The 18108-nt window shown below is 40.7% G+C and overlaps 2 protein-coding genes across 5 annotated transcripts in view; one reads left to right on the top strand and one right to left on the bottom strand.

The window, feature by feature from the left end:
- Nucleotides 1-3024: 3024 nt before the first annotated feature.
- RSPH1 (radial spoke head 1 homolog) lies at nucleotides 3025-11288 on the bottom strand. The gene is made up of 9 exons (XM_416745.8): nucleotides 11204-11288; nucleotides 10686-10799; nucleotides 10461-10566; nucleotides 8261-8351; nucleotides 7889-8024; nucleotides 7029-7100; nucleotides 5555-5807; nucleotides 4990-5133; nucleotides 3025-3196 (listed from the first exon to the last, which is right to left on the bottom strand). Exons 1-9 carry the CDS (start codon nucleotides 11255-11257, stop codon nucleotides 3150-3152), a joined length of 1017 nt encoding a protein of 338 aa, XP_416745.2. The 5' UTR covers nucleotides 11258-11288; the 3' UTR covers nucleotides 3025-3149.
- A 2467-nt stretch (nucleotides 11289-13755) lies between these two features.
- The window catches only part of SLC37A1 (solute carrier family 37 member 1), a 46114-nt gene continuing 41761 nt past the window's right edge, over nucleotides 13756-18108 (top strand). For 3 of the 4 annotated variants that reach the window (XR_005841817.2, XM_015300966.4, XM_025145571.3), the window contains exon 1: nucleotides 17709-17869. The gene's annotated coding sequence lies outside the window, so the exon portion shown is untranslated. Of the gene's footprint in view, nucleotides 13811-16404; nucleotides 16538-17708; nucleotides 17870-18108 lie in introns of those variants that run through there. The other variant, XM_015300972.4, reaches the window with a different exon arrangement.

Genomic DNA, 18108 nt, shown 5'->3' on the forward strand with positions numbered 1-18108 from the left:
ATGAGAGGGAATAGCACGCCTCAGTGCAACAACTTTCGGTTGGGCGTTTCTCTCCAAAATAGGGATGAAGAAATTACTATTAATGAGTTTACAACTTATCCTTAGGGTATTTTTGAAAGTTACAGTGAAATGAAATGCCGCCTTCTACAAAAGCATTGGTTTCCCAAAGGAGTAAACCATCATCTCAGGAGCCCCTTCTAACGCATAGAGGCTTCCACCTGTTATTAGCTGTATTCTAGACAGTTTGCACTTTTCTCAGCTTTGCCACTGGAGGTCACTAATGTACTAACAAAGAGTACAGCACTGGGTGCTGAAGGGGAAAAGGTAGTTTCCTAAATCTTCCCAGAATTAACTCTTCTTGAACTGAAGATTACCTCTAGATGGAATTGAACTGGGAAATACGTTATGTTGATGTTTCTCAAATCTACAGTAAAATATGGTGAGTAAACAGCTGGTAAACTAATGATTTGTAAGTTTTTATAAAAAATAAAAAATTACTAAGCCAAGTATGCTTTGATCAAGCTATTGTAATAACACAGCACTTCTCTTCACCAAACAAAGCCAAAGGAGGAAAAGACAATCACCTCTAAAAATGCTTACTGAAGTCACAATGACGTGACAAGAAATTGCCAAAAAAAAAAAAAAAATTGCATGGGAAATTTCTCACTATGACATTTCTGATAGGAGAAACATTCCAGGAAGAAGTAATAAACTCTATTTATTTTGTGTGACTCACCTCACTACCCCCATTTTCTCTTAATCCATATTTATCACTAGCTTAAACTTCTTGGCATACCTTTGCTGGAGCTGTTGAGTTGTAGAGAAAAGGAACTTGTTAAAAGTTTTCCTTTATTTCCCCCAAACTAAAATTTATGAATAAAACAAATTCAAGTCCTGTTTCAGCCATGACAGCTCAACATCTCTTACCCTAATCAGGCCCAAACCAGTTACCTTTCTTCAAAATCAAACTGCTGCAGGCCTGCAACATTCTGTCTCAAACTCCAAGTCCATCAACATTCATACCAGTATTCTCAGCAGTGTAAGAAAGTCAATTAAACAGATGCATCTGTTAATGATTAAGGTATTGTTTATACATTATCAGGAACATAATGTTTCAGAGCAGCTTTTTTTTTTCCATCTGAAGAAGTGGAAAATATATGTCTGTAGCATACACTGGTTGCACAGTATTTTGTGCAGCTCTACCTTGCTCTTTACTTTTAACTTACTACTTTTAGAATGCCATTTGATTCGATTCTGGTAGATTCTAGAGGCCTTTTTCAGCTGAAATCTCCTGGTAGCTCTCTTCCAGGTTCCTGCTCATTAGGGATTGATGGTTGGTTTTTGTTTGTTTGTTTGTTTTTGTTTTTGTTTTTTTGTAGTGGTGGGTTTTTTTTTGTTTTTGTTTGTTGTTGTTGTTGTTGTCTTTTAGTTTGATTTGTTTTTGGGGGGCTGAGGAGGAGGTACTGTTTGGGTGCTGAGGGAAGACAGAAACTTTCCTCCAGTCAGTGTGGGACTGTGCTCACCAATGCTCATGAGCTACTGGGCCTGACCTCTGCCACCAAAAGAGAAAGTACATACCCTTGACATATCAGTAGCATCAGTCTAGACTTGGATTGGGCAGGGTAATGTTGTATCCATGATCTGAGTTGGTGTCTACTGGTGAGGCTCTGTGTAGTGATTTAGAAGATGCATGATCGCATAAAGGACCTGTAGGAGGCGTGCAGACTGTGTATCAGTAAGGAGGGCAAATGAGGTATCAGTGGGGTCTCTGTAGAGGCAAAAGCCTGACTTGTGAGGTTGAGGGGATGGCCAGGGGCAGCACTGGATGGAGTGTTGGAAGTATTCTCCCCTGAGGGAGTTTGTTAAAGTTCATAACTTCTGGCAGCAGGAGAAATGTTCCACCATTCTTTCTCAGACCAGGATGTAGAGAGTTGGTATTGAGGCCCAATAGCCATGGGAGGGGAACAGAGACTGTAAAGGGAGGCTTCCAAGCTAACTGGCCCCAGATGAAGCATCAACACTAAAAAGAAGTAGCAAATATTAGCAGCTGGAGGTCCTCTCCTGTAGGGGATAGAGACACTTGTCTGTGTACCAGATATGCTGTCATGGAAGGTTTGCTGCTTGACAAGTGACCAGATTGTGGGTATTGTAGAAGCATGGCCAAAATTCATCTTGTCCAGTGATCATTACCTCCTTGTTTGCTCATCGGTGTGACTATCAGTTATACTACTGAGGGAGACCTGGAGCCAAATAAGAGTAACTACAGGATTCTAGCAAAGGACATGGGAACCCACAGGGTATCTCCTTCATCCTCAATTAGAAGAGGCCAAGTAGGAGGAGATGCAATCCTGGAGATTAACAGCTGGTAATATGGCTGTTGCTAGAGGTAGTGCTTCGACTTTCATCACCATGGGTCAGTCTTGGAGGAAAAAGGAAGTACAGAAGCCATTTAACAAAGTGGAATAACAGTATCTCTGCTAATGGGTTTGCAAATCAGGTAAGGAGAGATTTAAGCTTGGTATCTTGGAGAACAGTGATAACAGCTTACAGTAAGTAAGTAATGTGGCCCTATACTTCGTGGTCCAGTGATGGTGGATACAGACAGAGCTGGAGTTGTTGAGTTCACTTCCAATGTAAATGATTTTAAGACCACATTCCAGCATGTTAACTAACTCCCAAGATGGATATAAAGTTCTGAAGTTTTGGGCAATACTGACATATATATCAGGTTTGAAAATCATCTATCTTCCTGAGAAGAAATGAACACAGATCACCAAGAGCCACCTACTTACCACAGGCACAAGTGGTCCAGTCAGTTATTGGATGCATATGTGTTCTACTTTAGAACTATCATGCCAAGTGTTTCAAAACTTTGATTCCATAAATGCGCGAAGACTCAACTTTATAGATTCAGAATTATTCCATACTGAATTCAACAACTGCCTGCCACTATGGAATAAAATGGTCCTGAGATGGCACACTCTGGGATTGTAGAAGTTTTCAAGAGGCAAATTCCAGACAGAACAGTGACAGAAATGTTTATTCAAAAAATAACAAAGATGTGAATAACAATATTGCAGGTTTACCTTAAATAATGATTTACTCTGCAATTTCCCTTTCTGCCTGTATTTGTCTTTAGTTGTATCCAATTACTCTGCTTCCTCTGATTCCTCCTCATCTTCTAAATGAGCAGTTCCTGTGGAGGCAAAGTTTTTAAAAAATAAACAGAAAACGGAAATAAATTTTATAATAAAATACTGGTAAGCAATTCTAGTAGCCTAAAACATAATTCCAGAATCATGCTGTCTACCCCAGTCCTCCTTCCTACTGTCCTTTCCTGCCAATTCTTGAACTTAACTGACATAAATTGCTTCTTAGCTGCCAGACAGACTCTGTACACACACACAGCTGACCGCCAGCCAGTCCATAAGTAACTTGGGAATAGCTAAAGAACATCTCTTATTTAGAGGAGTTTCATAGAAACATGGAGTTAGAAGGATGGAATTGCTATGTGGTAAAAATAATGGTCACAGGACAGAGAATATAAACCTGCAAGAAATCAGATTTTGCTACATCCGCTCGTCACAGTTCACGTATTTTCAAATCACTTCCTCTAACTGTAATTTAGCCTTGATAAATATAAAGACAAGGGGAACAACATATTGCTAATTAATTATGACAGTATTATGCTGAAAAATTTGGAAAATCCAGATCTTTGATTCTAGAACTAAAGAACTTAAAAGACCTTCAAAAAACACCTATTGCATTTCTGTGTTCTCACTCATTAGAATATTCATTTATACAATCTCTGACAGATGCGTGGATTCATTTGCCCTTAAAAAAATAATACTAATAATAATTAAAAAAAAACAATGAGGATACCAGATCTACTTTACTGTACTAGGCCAGAAAATCTGTTAGAATCAAGTTCAATAAAAAATAATTTGAGTCCAGCAGACTTTGAGACAAATCAAGCTCAATGAACTCTTGCCAAGTCCAAAGCAGAGCAATGCAGGAAGCCTGCTTCAATTTCTGCTGGATCTGATCCCAGCTGAGGGATCCTGTAAGATGTCAGTCGTATACACCTGATCAGCTCATTGGCTAGTCTGCGCCTAAAGCAAGAGATTACCTTCAGAGGTGATGAGTGAAAAATGAGAGCAAATTAATTAACAGAATTCCAAGACTTGCCCTTAATGTTTATGTTATACCCATGCAATTTTCAAGATTTTTTTACAGTCTTTCTGATGGCTACAGATAGTGTTTTGCTTTGATTTATTATAAAATGTGTTGACTACAGATGGAGAAATTTATCTAATGTTTCCCTACATTAGGAGTTTGTAAATGTTAACATTTAACAAATGCAAAAAACACAGTTGAATGGAGGCTTATAAGTTATGTATGGGTAAACACAGATGCTTCCTTTTATGTTGCCTTTTTGTAATTTTCTATAAAAACAGGCTTCCGAACTACCTGGAGGAAAACCTGAGCATCCAAATTTCAAAGCTCTTTGCCTTTTAAGAGGAACAATCAATGAGATCCTAGCCTTTGTCTCTCCAAATCATAGTGTATAACAATGCCTAAGACTTGTTTCTTATTTAACTTGAGAGGACAAGAACATACAGCTCTATTCGCAATAAAAAAATCATGTGCTCAAAAATATCTGAATTCCCCAGGCTACTCTCTCATGTTTGTACAAAAGGAAGCTTTCAAATGTGATCACTTTTAAACTCAGCTCTTCAAGTGCTGTCAACTCTGTATTGCACAGGTAATGCTGCACTGCACTATTACTGATTCGTACTGTTAAATACATGAATTTGCCTACTTAAAACCAGTTTACAGCTTCAGAGAAGCTCTATCCCATGACAAAAGGTAGAGTTCCCATGTTTTCTTCAGCCTGATAATGGGCATCCCAGTAGCAGCCAATTGACATGCATCATTTCCAAACCCGACTGTAGATGGAAGAACAAGGACATGTCCATCATTCCTCACCTTGGTACTCTTCTCCTTCTTCGTTTCCTTCTTTCCTTATTTCCTCATCTTCTTCTTCTGCATCCTTTGTTGGGCTAAAAACTTCACTGGATACTTTATGAAGAGAAGGCTCGTCATCCCTATCCTCAGGAGATTCATCAGTGCCTGAAATATGAGAAATTAGAAATTCTGAAGAAAATTAATTTTTACAAATTTGCACTCAGTCATTGTTTTCATACCGCAACTAAAAACTGACTGAACTCCAAAAACTTTACTCACATGAGAAAAACCACACATATTTTTGCAACAATTTATAATCAAGTTTGTATAAGAGGTGATGACATATAGACTAAAATGATGCACAGGCTTCCCAAGATAGTTGTATCTTATTATGCTATCTGAGGTAGAACAGATGCGTATATATACTGTCACATTTACAAACAGGCCCGGAAATCCCCAATATTAAGCATAGGGTAGAAAGTATGAGAAAAAAAATCCCTCTCACAGTACTCGATATTAAATACAAAAAACATAGTTTCACAGGATAGTCAAAACACAGGGTTTCTAGATGTCCATCAGAACAAACCTGCATTTGTTTGCATTTTGTCTTTTTCATCTGCTGCTGTTTCTTCCACTGCTCCATTTGCTGCTGCTGCCTCTGCTGCCTCTGCCTCTGCTGCTGCTGCCTCTGCTGCTGCTGCTGGGGGCCCTTTACTGGGAGAAGGTGCTTCTTCCACGTTGGGCACCCATTGTATTAATTTAGTAATTTCTGTTGCTTTCCACTTTGGCGCAGCAAGTGAAGAGGGCTCCTCCTCTTCTTCTTCTTCCTCCCCTTTTTCCTGAAAGACAACTCTCAACATCCAGGATGTCTTCTTATAAGTATTAAAGGAGTAGTTAAGATGATGATTTTGTGTATTAAAAGCTCTTGACCTGGGCTCGAATGGCAACATGACTGCCTTTTAAAGCACTGACAGGAGGAGGAAATTCAACAGCAAATCTTGCAAGAAAACTATGCTTTGAACTGTATTGAAGCTGGCTGACCAACACTGCTGATCTATGCTTGCCAGTTTTCTTACTTAAAGATAAAGCTTTGTCTCTCCCTCGAACAGAACAGCTGAGAGGGACTTATTCAAGCATCATTTCTTTCAAAGGAATATTGTTCATTTTTTTAAAATAATAGCCAAATACCACTGATAAAAAATTACAGATCCAACGTAGAGAGACAGAAAAATAAAAAAGTGAATTTTGGAAAAGGTAAAATGCATACAGTAGAAGAGAGTTGAAACTCAGTGAAATTACATCATGAAACAAATGTTGTATTAGAGAATTTTTAATGAGCATATAATGGGAATTAATGTATTGGACATCAGAGGTATGAAGCTCAGGTAAATTGTGGAATATTTTCTTGAAATCAAAATATTAAGATACATTTCTTATTGTGGTAGCTATTTTGTATTGTATTAAGCAGAAAGACTTAGAAAAGTTCATGAGTGAAGGAGAAGGAAGAACAAGCCCTGATCCCAGCTGCTTCTACAATTAGTAGCTGTGAAAACTAAGCTTCTTACAGGACCAGAAAAATAATGGGACATGTTTCCAAAACAAGAACCTTTTGCAAATTACCTTTTTGCAGATGTAACATCAAGCAATTCAGAAATACAATAATAAATATTTTCTTTGTTTTCTGTTGTTCAGAACAAAGTGGAACGTCAGTTAAATTTACAAATAAATATCTATGTTCTTGTGTGGTTTAAAACCACATAAACCTAAAATATTATGGGCAGGTCCTGATTCTTCTGAAGCTTAAGAAGAAAGCATTCCTGTCTGCAAGCAGGGCAAAAATCATACCTTATAGTTGTCTAACCATACTCAGCTGAGAAGATAAATTAAAAAAGCAGAATGAAACCTTATTTAGTACTGAAGAAACCACAAGTTTGCACCCTTTTTTGACTGGTTAGATCTAGGATACCCTATATGTACTGATGTTAAAGTATTTTATATATTAATCAACAGTAATTTACTGAGTTATCTGATATGCAGTACACCATGAATATTTTTTTTACCTCCTCTGACTGTATGTATTCACCATGCTGTTCACATCCAATGTCAAAGATATATTTGCCACGACCTACAGGCTGCACAAAGAGATGCAAAGAAGTCAGTAGAACTATAAAGTTAAGAAATTCTACACATATAAATGTAAAATATGCTTTACTACAAAATTCATACATTAGTCAATAACAATACTGTACAAGACAGACATGGACATGCAGGTGTAAGTCCAACAGAGGGCCACAAAGATGAACGATGGACTGAAGCACTTTTCCTGTGAGGAGTGGCTGAGAGACCTGGGACTGTTCAGTCTGAGGAAGAGGAAGCTCAGGAGGAATCCCATCAGTGCCTATAACTATCTGAAGGGAGGGTGCAAAGAGGATGGAGTGAGGCTCTTTTCAGTGGTGCATAGTGCCAGAACAAGAGGCAGTGCGTACAAAATGGAACGCAAGAGGCTCCATTTGAACACCAGGAAGCACTTCTGTTCTGTGAAGGTAATGGAGCACTGGCAGAGGTTGCCAGAAGAGTTGTAAAATCTCCCTCCTTGGAGATCTTCAAAATGTACCTGGACACAGTACTGGGCAGCCTGTTCTGGGTGTCCCTGCTTGTTAAGGGGTTTGGAATGGATGACCTTTATGGGTCTCTTCCAACCTTAACCATTCTGTAATTCTGTAATACTGTTTGAAAGCAAAGTTACAGACACTTGGCTTTCTGCCTTGCGGATCAATTCAGTTTAATCTGCTACATTTATGGTACAAGAAATACTACACAAGAACAGGATCTAGCTTGTCATTTTAAGTGCAAATAGATCATATTAAGAAAATTTTATGCTAACCGTCCAAATTAATTGAGCATTTTCTAGCACACTTACAGTTCCATTCAAAAACTTGCCCCTATATCTGTGATTTAGGTGGATAAGCTCTGCTTCTCCTTCCTGGATTCCATTTACCCAACCACCAACATACACAGATCCAGTGTCTTTATAGATGTATGTACCTTGTCCATGCCTAGGGAGAAAAAAAAAATTGTTCTATCTTATGGAATATGAAGAACATAGGATATTGTTATACTTAAGGTATTAAAACTATGTTTTTTAATGGCTGAAATGGCTCAAGTTGGGCTAAATTGCAAACACCATCCAGTAGCACTTGATTTGCTGCAATCAGCCACACTTTGAAAATAACCATCATATTGTGATGCTACAGAGAATGACTTCAAACATCACTGTAAGAATGAAACCAACCTATTGTCGTTAAACCATTCTCCAGCATAGCTGTCTCCATTTGCATAGGTATATTCTCCATAGCCATGTCTCTGATCATCTACCCAGCTTCCTTTAATGAGAACATATCAATAACACAGTTAGATGTGGTATATTTAATCGTGTGATATAGTGGTCAGTTTGTAAAATTACCATACATTAATTTAGTTGAGTGGAGAATACACCTCATTAGAGAAGGAAAACTACAACACCGTTATGACTGACTGCTGAAACAAACAAATCCAGCTCTCTCCCACTGAACACAAAAAATCTCAGGTAAATGGGAAACATTTGTTGATTAAAATCTAAGCATATCTGATTTGCCTATCAGTGTTTAAGTATGTCAATGTTAATATCAAAAAAGATATCAAAGAGGTACTGATAGTCAATGGCAAAGAAAAGGATGATTTATTATACATCTGACAAATGGATGTGAACTCTGACAGACAAGATGAACCATCGTTAGATACAACAGGGTAGATAGCAGCTCCATATGCAAGACTATCCAATAACTTTCCGCCTTCTGATCTGAGTACAAGTGTATGAACACATCTACGTTAGAGGCAAAGAAAGTTATAATGTTCTCACTTGAGATGGATTTCTTACTCTATTCAGATACTATCTTCTTTGTTCTCTGTTATCAAGGAAAGGCTTCCCCATACACAGATTTTCCAAGTTCTGTTATCTGTCTTTGAAAGTTCTGTCTCGTGGTTCCCTGTTCATTCACCTCCACTGCCTTCATGGGTTTTTTTGCCTCAGTTGTTGCTTCTTAAGCAATAGTTATAAAATCAATACAAAGAAGACGATATGAAAACAAAGGCCCGTGGTATTTGTTATGTCAACTATATTAGTCCTGGCTTAAGACATATCCTGTTATGTACTGTTTCCTTTTAATTCCCACCCCTAGGTATCATTCAACATGCTTTCACAAACAGGAGTTCCTCATTTCTCTCTCTAGAACAATTTTGAGATCACTTTGAAAAAGACAGTCATATGTGTAACTATACTCAGAGGTTGACATCATCTTTCTCCCTGGTTCCCTTCCAACCTCATTCTGGGCACCTCTCACTCTTTTCTTGATCAAACCCTTCTTTAGTCTAAGACCTTGCTCTTTTCTCCCCTCTCTGTCTGTCCCTCTCCTCACATATTTATTCATCTACCTGCACGTGACACCTCCACTTGAAATCAAAATGAGGACTTGTTTTGTTTAGTTAATTTGCTAAAAATGTCCTTTCAGCCAGTGTGCTTATAAATGCAAAACAATGCTAGATTTTGTGCCTTAATTGCTATTCTATTCAAACTTAAAAAAAATAATACATCACAGATGGCTACCATCCAATAAGCAATAACTGGGTTGCTCTTTTTGCTCTGTGCTTCTAGATCTCACAGTGTGAAGGTTCCTTCTTGCCTCTTTTTAGGGACAACAACTGTTCCATGAAGCCTAACTGATATTCAGATAGTTTCAGGTATTCTTCTGGAAGAAGGGAAATAGTGTGAGAGACAGACTCTGTAGCGGGGTCTGTTGTGACAGCATGAGGGTAAATGGTTTCAAACTAAAAAATGAGAGATTTAGACTGTATATAAGGAAGACATTTTTTACAATGACGGTGATGAGGCACTGGAACAGTTTGCCTAGAGAGGTGCTGGATGCCTCATCCCTGGACACATTCAGGGTTAGGCTGGATGGGACCCTGATCAACATGAAGTAGCTGTAGGTGTCCCTTTTCATTGCAGTTGGACTACATGACCTTTAAGGGACCCTTCTGACTCAAATAATTATATGATTCTATACTGAACACAGCAATTCTAATCATCATACAGATGATTAGATATAAGCAATTATACTCTCTTCTATCAAGATTGCACCAGATTAGACACGATGTTTAGCATTTCTCAGGACTTGTAATACCTCACTTGAAATAAGGACACGTCTAGAATAAATTGTTACTAAATACCACACTTCTCACAATATTCCAAGTAAATCCCCATAAATAAATAAAGTAAAAAAAAAAAAAAAAAAAAAAAAACTGCTCATAGTAAAAAAGGAATAACAGGAAAATATCTTATAGCAAATTTATCTTTTTAAAATAATCTCCACTTTGCCATCTTCTTGCATTCCAGGAGTTGGAGAAACGTGTCTTTTCAATTACAGAAATCTTCCCAACTGTGTTCAGTGTTTTACCTTCATATTTTGATCCATCCGGATAATAAAAAGTACCATGGCCATGCTTTTTATTTTGAAGATATTCTCCAACGTAGTAAGCACCAGTTTTAAATCTGTAGGTCCCCTAAAAGATATTTGGTATAGATAGAAGACTTGTCAGTTCTTACTCATTTCAGTACAGTGCTGAGACCCACAGAACCGCAGAAACACAAGCATACGGCCACTGTCTGGTCACTGTCTCACCTGTCCATTTCTGAGACTGTGTTCGTATTCACCCTCATACGTATCACCATTGGGCAGCTCTGCTTTCCCACGTCCATGTCGTTCACCTTCAGAATTGCGCTCACCATCGTACTCCTAATCAAATGCAATTAGAAAAATTGTTTAAGAGCAATAGACCTGCTTGAATCCAACCTAAGTACGTGGCCTAGGGAGCCACGTTTGCTCAGAGGTGCTCCAGCTCTGCTCCAAGCAGAGCATGCAGGAGGGCCTGGCCAGCGTCTGCTGCTTCTGCACAGGCTCTCCCCTCAGATCCCAGCACACAAAGTGCTTCCTCCCTTCTCCCACGCTGGGAAGCATGGATGACTTGTGAAGAAAATAGGTTCCGGCCAAAATAGCTCAGCCCCCCTCTGCATCTACCATGCCCACTCATGCAGCACCCTGAAGTCTCCCCATGGGGCCTACAGTATCAAATCCCCCACAAGCGATAACTTCTCTCTTCCCTTCCCCGCCCTGCCCCGAGGCCCCGCTCCCCGCCGGACCCCCAGGTAAGCCTCGGCCTCCTCCTCGGCCTCTTCCTCGCTCAGGTCCGACATGCTGCTGCCACCGCGTCGCAGCCGTCGCGATGGCAACCGGGCACGCGCGTCGAGTAAACGTTATGGCCGGCGGGGGCGCGCCTGCTGTCCCGGGTGCTGAGGGCACGGCCCTCCCCCCCGGCTCCGCCCTGAGGGGACAGCGCCGCTTTAATACGAGGGGAGTGGGAGGATGGGGGTGGTGGTGGTCGGGCCCTACAGGTCGCACCAAATTATCTGTTGTATATTCTCAGAGAAGAACAGCAGAACAGTCCGGTTGCCCTCCTGTACCAGTGTAGTTACAGCTAAACCAACGTGGGGAGGTAAGAAGTGGGCTGTCCTTCCTCAAAAGGTGAAGGAGAGTATAAGGGGGTGGCAGGCAAGGCACAGGAGGGGCGGTAATACACAGTAGCCACCCTCTGTAAGCATTAAGCAGCAATGCTACCTGCATGGAAGAGACTTGTTCAGCATTTTACACGTGCCATTTTCACAGAATCAGAAAATAAGAAAATCAGAAGATCAGAGAACAACAGAATCAAAAGATGGCTTGGGCTGGAAGGGGCCTCAAAGCCCACCCACCTCAACCCGTGCCGTGGGCAGGGCTGCCCCCCACTAGCTCAGGCTGCCCAGGGCCCCATCCAACCTGGCCTTGAGCGCCTCCAGGGATGGGGCACCACAGCTTCTCTAGACAGCTGTGCCAGCACCTCACCACCCTCTAAGGAATTTTTCCCTGACATCTAACCTAAATCTCTGCCTTTTAGTTTAAAGACACTCTCACTTGTCCCATCACTGTCTATCAGGGTAAAAAGTCACTCTCTCTCCTGCTTAAATGTTCCCTCCTAGTACTGGGAGGCTGCAATGAAGTCTCCCTGGAGCTTTCTCTTTTCCAGGCAGCTCAAGCCCAGTTTGCTCAGCCTGTCTCCACAGGAGAGGTGCTCCAGCCCTCTGATCATCTTCATGCCTTCTTCTGGACCCTCTCCAACAGCTCCACGTACTTCTTGTGTTGGGGTGTGTGATGCAGCCCATGATACCACTGGACTTCCAGGCTGCAAGAACATGCTGCTGGCTCATGTAATGTTTTTCATCCATCAGGACTCCTAAGTCCCTCTCAGCAGGGCTGATCTCAAGGAATCATTGACCCAGTTTGTATACATATCTTGCACTGCCCTGACCCAGATGCAACACCTTGCACTTGGCCTTGTTGAACCTCATTAGGTTCACATGGGCCCACCTTTTGAGTTTATCAAGGTCCCTCAGGGTAGCACCCCTTCCTTCTATTGTATCAAATGCACCACTCAGCTTGGGTACCCTCAATCCTACTGTCTACATCACTGATAAAGGTTTTAAAGAATACTGGTCCCAGGATGTACACCTGGGGGACACTACTCATTATCAGCACCACTTGGACATTTCACTATGTTTCATGTGTGAGCTAGTATGCTAGATCAATCATTCTTATAAAATTATTGTATTTACCTCAATGGAAGGCAATCTTTTGTTGTTCTTTAGGAAAATACTCTAGAAACCTTCCGTGGTTAAGGAAGTTACTAGTCACTAAAGGAGTTACTGGTCAATAAAGGAGTTACTGGTCACTCTGTCATAGCTCATGCCTGCTTCTTGCAGATGTTGTGCCCAGGTTGCCTTGCTAAATGCAAGGAGTACTTTGCTTCTCTGGCAGCGCTTATGCCTGCTTCATAGTGCTTACATGTAAGGACAAGGGGCCTGCCAGTAACACAGAACACTGCTTGAACAGGGAATGGACCAAAGGGCCTCCAGAGTTCCCTTCTCACCACAGCCACCATGTGATGGTGTGGGGCAGTGAATCATCTTGCTGTCACATTGTGTGGTAACTTAATGGCTGAGGTTTCACAAGAGGAGTCATGCGAGATTATGTGGGGTGTAGAGTAGCAAACTGAGCTCTGGGCAGGGGTGGTGAGGTGCCTGAGGCAGGCAGCAAAAGGAGGTGTAACTGGTTGGAAAGTGTGGTGGAGGTCACCTTGTCATCTAGGTCAAAGTTCTTCCACCCAAACCAGGAGAAAAACAGGATCTCTGTACAAAGATAAGCTGCGTGTACCGGTCATTTTGTCGTTCTCATAGGTAGAAATTGAAAGAGCCAGTACTGAGTTGTGTCACTTTTTAGCATGCGTCTCTTTGTTTGTCATTTTTGTAAAGATGAAAAAGGAAGAGAGCTATTGTTAAATACATCCTGTTCTTAGCTAATAGGAACCCCTTGGGCTCCTGAGTTAGCACTCAGTCATTACTTTGAGAGTGCTTTCTGTCTGAAATATTTAAGAATGCTGAAATTAAATTTTGTTAACTGGCAGAGCATTACACAGCTATACATTTATTAACTCAAAACTGTGTGGTTATTTCTCTTTCATGCAGAGACCCAGCATTTGACAAGAGAAGTCTGATTTGCATAATGTCTGCCCTGTTAATAAGTAGCTGCAGAACATGCAAACTACTGCTACGACTGCTTGCCTCCTGCAGAATTTGATCTGAGTACACTTCTTCAAAGCATCAGCATTTCCTCTTTTATCACTACGGATGATGCTCACCTCTCTTCTTTCAACTAAGGTAGGCTAGATGCCTTTATCTACAATAAGGCAATGTCTCTAACTATAAAAACACTAAGTCTGTGAGTAGCACATTAATTGTAAACAGACACCATGGCTCAGAGCAGTAAGGGAGAATATTTTTGGCATGTATACAGAGGTGATCCCAGTTCAGTTCAATGACAAAAATAACTGGATGTTTTAGCTTCAAAGTTCACATGGCCAAGGGGACAGCTGGCACAGACACAGAAAGAAATGACAAGCTATCACATATATCCTCCTCATTATTGCTAACTTCTTGCTGGGTAGCTTGTTTCAGAGTCCTAAAGGAGGAAGGGGTCTGAGGGAGGAAAAATTCACTTTGCTTGGAGAACTGCCAAGAACTCTTTCTTTATAACATTTAAATTTACTTTGAACTTCAAAATGGCAGGTATCGTGAGTGTCTGTAAGTTGGAATCACAAAGTTTGACCTCAGTTAAACATGTAATGCATGCTTTTACATTTTCTGTAGCTAGAAGCTGTCCTGTGAGGATGAGATAATGTCTTTTAAGAGGTATCTAAAGAACAGAAATTGAACCGTGGGGAAAAACTTCATTATTTCATTAAAAAAACAAAAAGTTCATTAATGCCTTATTCTTTATGCAAGCTAAAGACACATGCTGATATGCTGCATGGTCAGTACCACATACTAGCAAAATTTAACCTGGAGTTGTCAGAAAGATCGGTTATCTTCCTCCTGAAACTGAAATATAAAACAGGTTGTCTTCAGCCTTTCAGAGTAAAATTGTGGAATTAGAGAATTAAAATTATATCTAAAAGAAAGTTCTTGTTTTGGAATATACCTTTCAGGTCCTTTTATTATTCTGCTATGAGCACTGTCAGACACTTAAAGGATTCAAAATACTCTGAGCAGAATGTTTTCTTAGGTTCTGGAAGCAAAGGATGGATGAAGTGGAATTTACTGTGGGGTTTATTTCCCCTCCAATTCAGAATGAAGCCAGATTTTGAAATGTCAAAATCTTTTGCAGAATGGCAACTCCTGTCTGCACATCTGTTTTAAGCCCTTTACAGGAAAAATAAAAGCTGCTTAGTCTGTTTACATGCCAAGTAAAGATAACCTCTTTTTGTGCTCATAAGGAAGCCAGAAAAGCAAGTGAATGACCTTCCTAGCCACTCTGCTAGGCCACAACTGCTACCTTCAACTGCGATTAATATCAGGATGATCTGAAAGCCAGATGATTAGGAAAGAAATGGTTGTAGGAAAGCTGTTCTGGAAATACTGGCAGGACTTCTTTTAGACTTGGCTAAAATTAACCCTTCAGCCAAGGAAGTATGCTGTATGTATTTATACCTTGCCTTCCATTCCTCTGACTTCTAATTTTGAAGCACAGAGCACAATCCATTCTTCAGACAAATGGGAAAATTTCAAAGCTTTTCTTTCAGGTTTTCCTTTCCACTAAAGTGCAATTGGAACATATATATGTCACTGCTATTGCACGTAGGAAATCATTGCTAATATCTTTCCCCAAGGCTGCTGACAGACAGCATTACCATTGCTACAAAGAAAACAGTTAGCATTCATAAAATAAAAAATATCTTAGGGTCAGGGTTAACATAGCAGTGTCAATATTATGTTTTTCTTTGGTTGTTGTTTTTTTTTTCTGCAAGTGGATTTTGTTTATTTAAGGACATAAACAAACAGACTAAGCCAACCAAGCAAACAAACAAATAATACTTCCAAACCTTAGCTTCTCTCTTTATGTGCAATTTACAATGACGTAAAGATAAAGCAGCACAATCCTTTTCTTTTCTTTTCTTTTTTTCTTTTTCTTTTTTTTTTTTTCATAATATCTGAAGTCCTAATCTAGTAACTCAGAATGAATTCAATAGAGAAGAATGAAATGATTGAGGTAGATGGGACTACTTTGTTGCCTTCTCATTCCCATCAGCTCACATAACTTCGTACTTCACCTTCTTACTCATGACTAGCAAGGCAATTGCTTTAGTGTAGGCTCTCTATTCTGGTCTGCTTTCTATTTGTAACTGTTCCGGTATTTCATTTCTATTTAAGAATGCCACAGCACTCCCTTCTCACATGATTGCTTTTCAGGGACCAAGTGTGCAAGCATGGAGAAATGAAGCCCCACAGTAGCCTATCCGCCTGGTTTAATGTGCATGCTCCTCAGAAATTGTTTCTTTAGCCACATCTTGCACTTCTACTCAACCCTCCAGTCAATTAAAGAAGTGTACAAATAAAGGCAAAGTAATAAAAGAAACTATGCTTTTTCCTGGTGGAAGTAGAATAAATTCTTTAAGATGCTCATAATAAATGTTCTTCTGTCTTGTTAGGTTGGCTGTATCTTGCCTTATAGATTCCGTTTTTAATAATACTACTTGATATATATTTTTAAATTCTGTATTGTCTGCATTCTTGATCATTCTTCCATGAGCAAGTGGCTAAAGTATGATATAGCTTGTCTGGATCCCTCACCAGGGATCCTCCATCCTAGCTAGAGGGCCAGTGATCCCTACAAGCAGTAACTTTGCCTGGCACTTCATCCAGTAGGTTCTGCTGTGATAGACACCCCTGTTGCTATGATTGCTTTCTTTTCACAGGTCTTTCCTCAGAGAACACAAGGTGATGTCAGAGTTTCACTCCTCATCCCTCTGGAAAGCTCTCACAACTGTCATAGTAGTGTCCTACCAGCAAGATTGACTTGATCTAATTTTTCTGATTCTGAACAGACAGGTAACTCCCAGGGTTCAAACAAATGCCATGTTCCTAAATGTCTCCTGCAATCGCAGCAATACCAGTCTTCACATAGTGGACGCAGAGATAGTTTTACTGCCTCTTCCATGTTCCACTCGCTATAGATTTTCTTTGTAAGTAGCCCTTAGCGCTTGGGCACTGACCTAATCCAGTTAAGAAAAAGGCTTTGCTGACACTGGTGTCATCTGCTGATCCCTTTTTCTGGTGTTTCTCACTAGCTTTGTTCCAAGATAGATGTGGTAAAAATTACCAGTCTGGAAACCGTGTAATCATACCACCGTGGCCCTGTGCCAGAGCTAAAAATTCTCAGCAGCAGGCAGGGCATGCTGTGATAACACAGCTTCCAGACCAGAACTGGCTCACCTCCAGCCATCCCTGAGGATGGCTGCAGCAGAGCTTTACCTCTCTTACCTCTCTACTCCCATCTGTACAGATTTTTTGGCTCTTTTGGGTGTATGTATGCATATATATTTACTCGCCAAAGCCTGGTGGCATGTAATATTCGGACAGCTCCCAGTGTTGATGTGAATTGCTTATACAATAACCCAGCTGCTCCGCTGGGAAAACAAAGCACGCAGAACTAACAAAGGAAACTAAAAAGCCATGCTTATATCAGTCCTGGGAAGAATAACAGCCAGCAGGTGTCAGTGATGCTAGAGGAATGGAATAGGAAGGTGCCTACATTTTAATGCGAAAAGTAGGAGAAAAAAAGATCTTCTTTTGTGGCTGCTTGGCTTGTGCTTTTAGCATGTGGTTTGTAGAAGAAGATAGAAAGATCCTAAAGCAAGGCTAAATTCTTTAAGGAACTAAAAAGGGCAAGCTAAAATGTATGTAAAATGTATGAGAATCCTGCATGATGATGATAGTTGCTGTGATAATTTGGAGTGGCTCACCAGGCATACAAATGCACCCTGATGGAACCCACCTTCCCTGCACGTCTTTATTTTGCATGTTTGCAGATTGGAATAACTGCTGCCCGGGTGCTTTCCCGTGGTGGTGCAAAGGCTGCAGCCACCCAACTCATGCAATTCACTTCCTCGGGAGTGTTCCCTTTCTATTTTTGTCTCCGCTGAATGGCTGTTACAGCAGAACTGACAAACATCAGCATGAGCAGATGTAGTTTCCCACTGTAATTACCCCATCTACGCCTGATGTTGGTGCACGCTTTGCCACCACAGGCAGTGTAATTCCATGACAAGCCTGCACAGAACAAAGAGGATTGAAGTGTTTCCTTGCCCATTTCAGGGAGAAGGGTTTGTTGTGACTGCACAGCGAAGCTCGGGATCTAAGTGTTCAGAACGTGGAGTCAAGGTAAAATCACAGTGGGGATCTGAGCATTTTCTATTGACACTGCTGGCACAGGCAGTGCAAAGGGAGAGGGGAGGAATGAAAGAAACCACAGCATTTTGGTGAGTGCCATGAGGTTGCTGGCGTCAGGATCAAGAAATCAGAAGGCAAATAAAAGCTCAGAACCACAGAACGGTTTGGGCTGGACGGACCTCAAAGCTCACGCTGCCCCAACCCCTGCCGTGGGCAGGGCTGCCCCCCAC

Source organism: Gallus gallus, chromosome 1 (assembly GCF_016699485.2).
Source record: "Gallus gallus isolate bGalGal1 chromosome 1, bGalGal1.mat.broiler.GRCg7b, whole genome shotgun sequence".
In the NCBI taxonomy this organism is placed as follows: domain Eukaryota; kingdom Metazoa; phylum Chordata; class Aves; order Galliformes; family Phasianidae; genus Gallus; species Gallus gallus.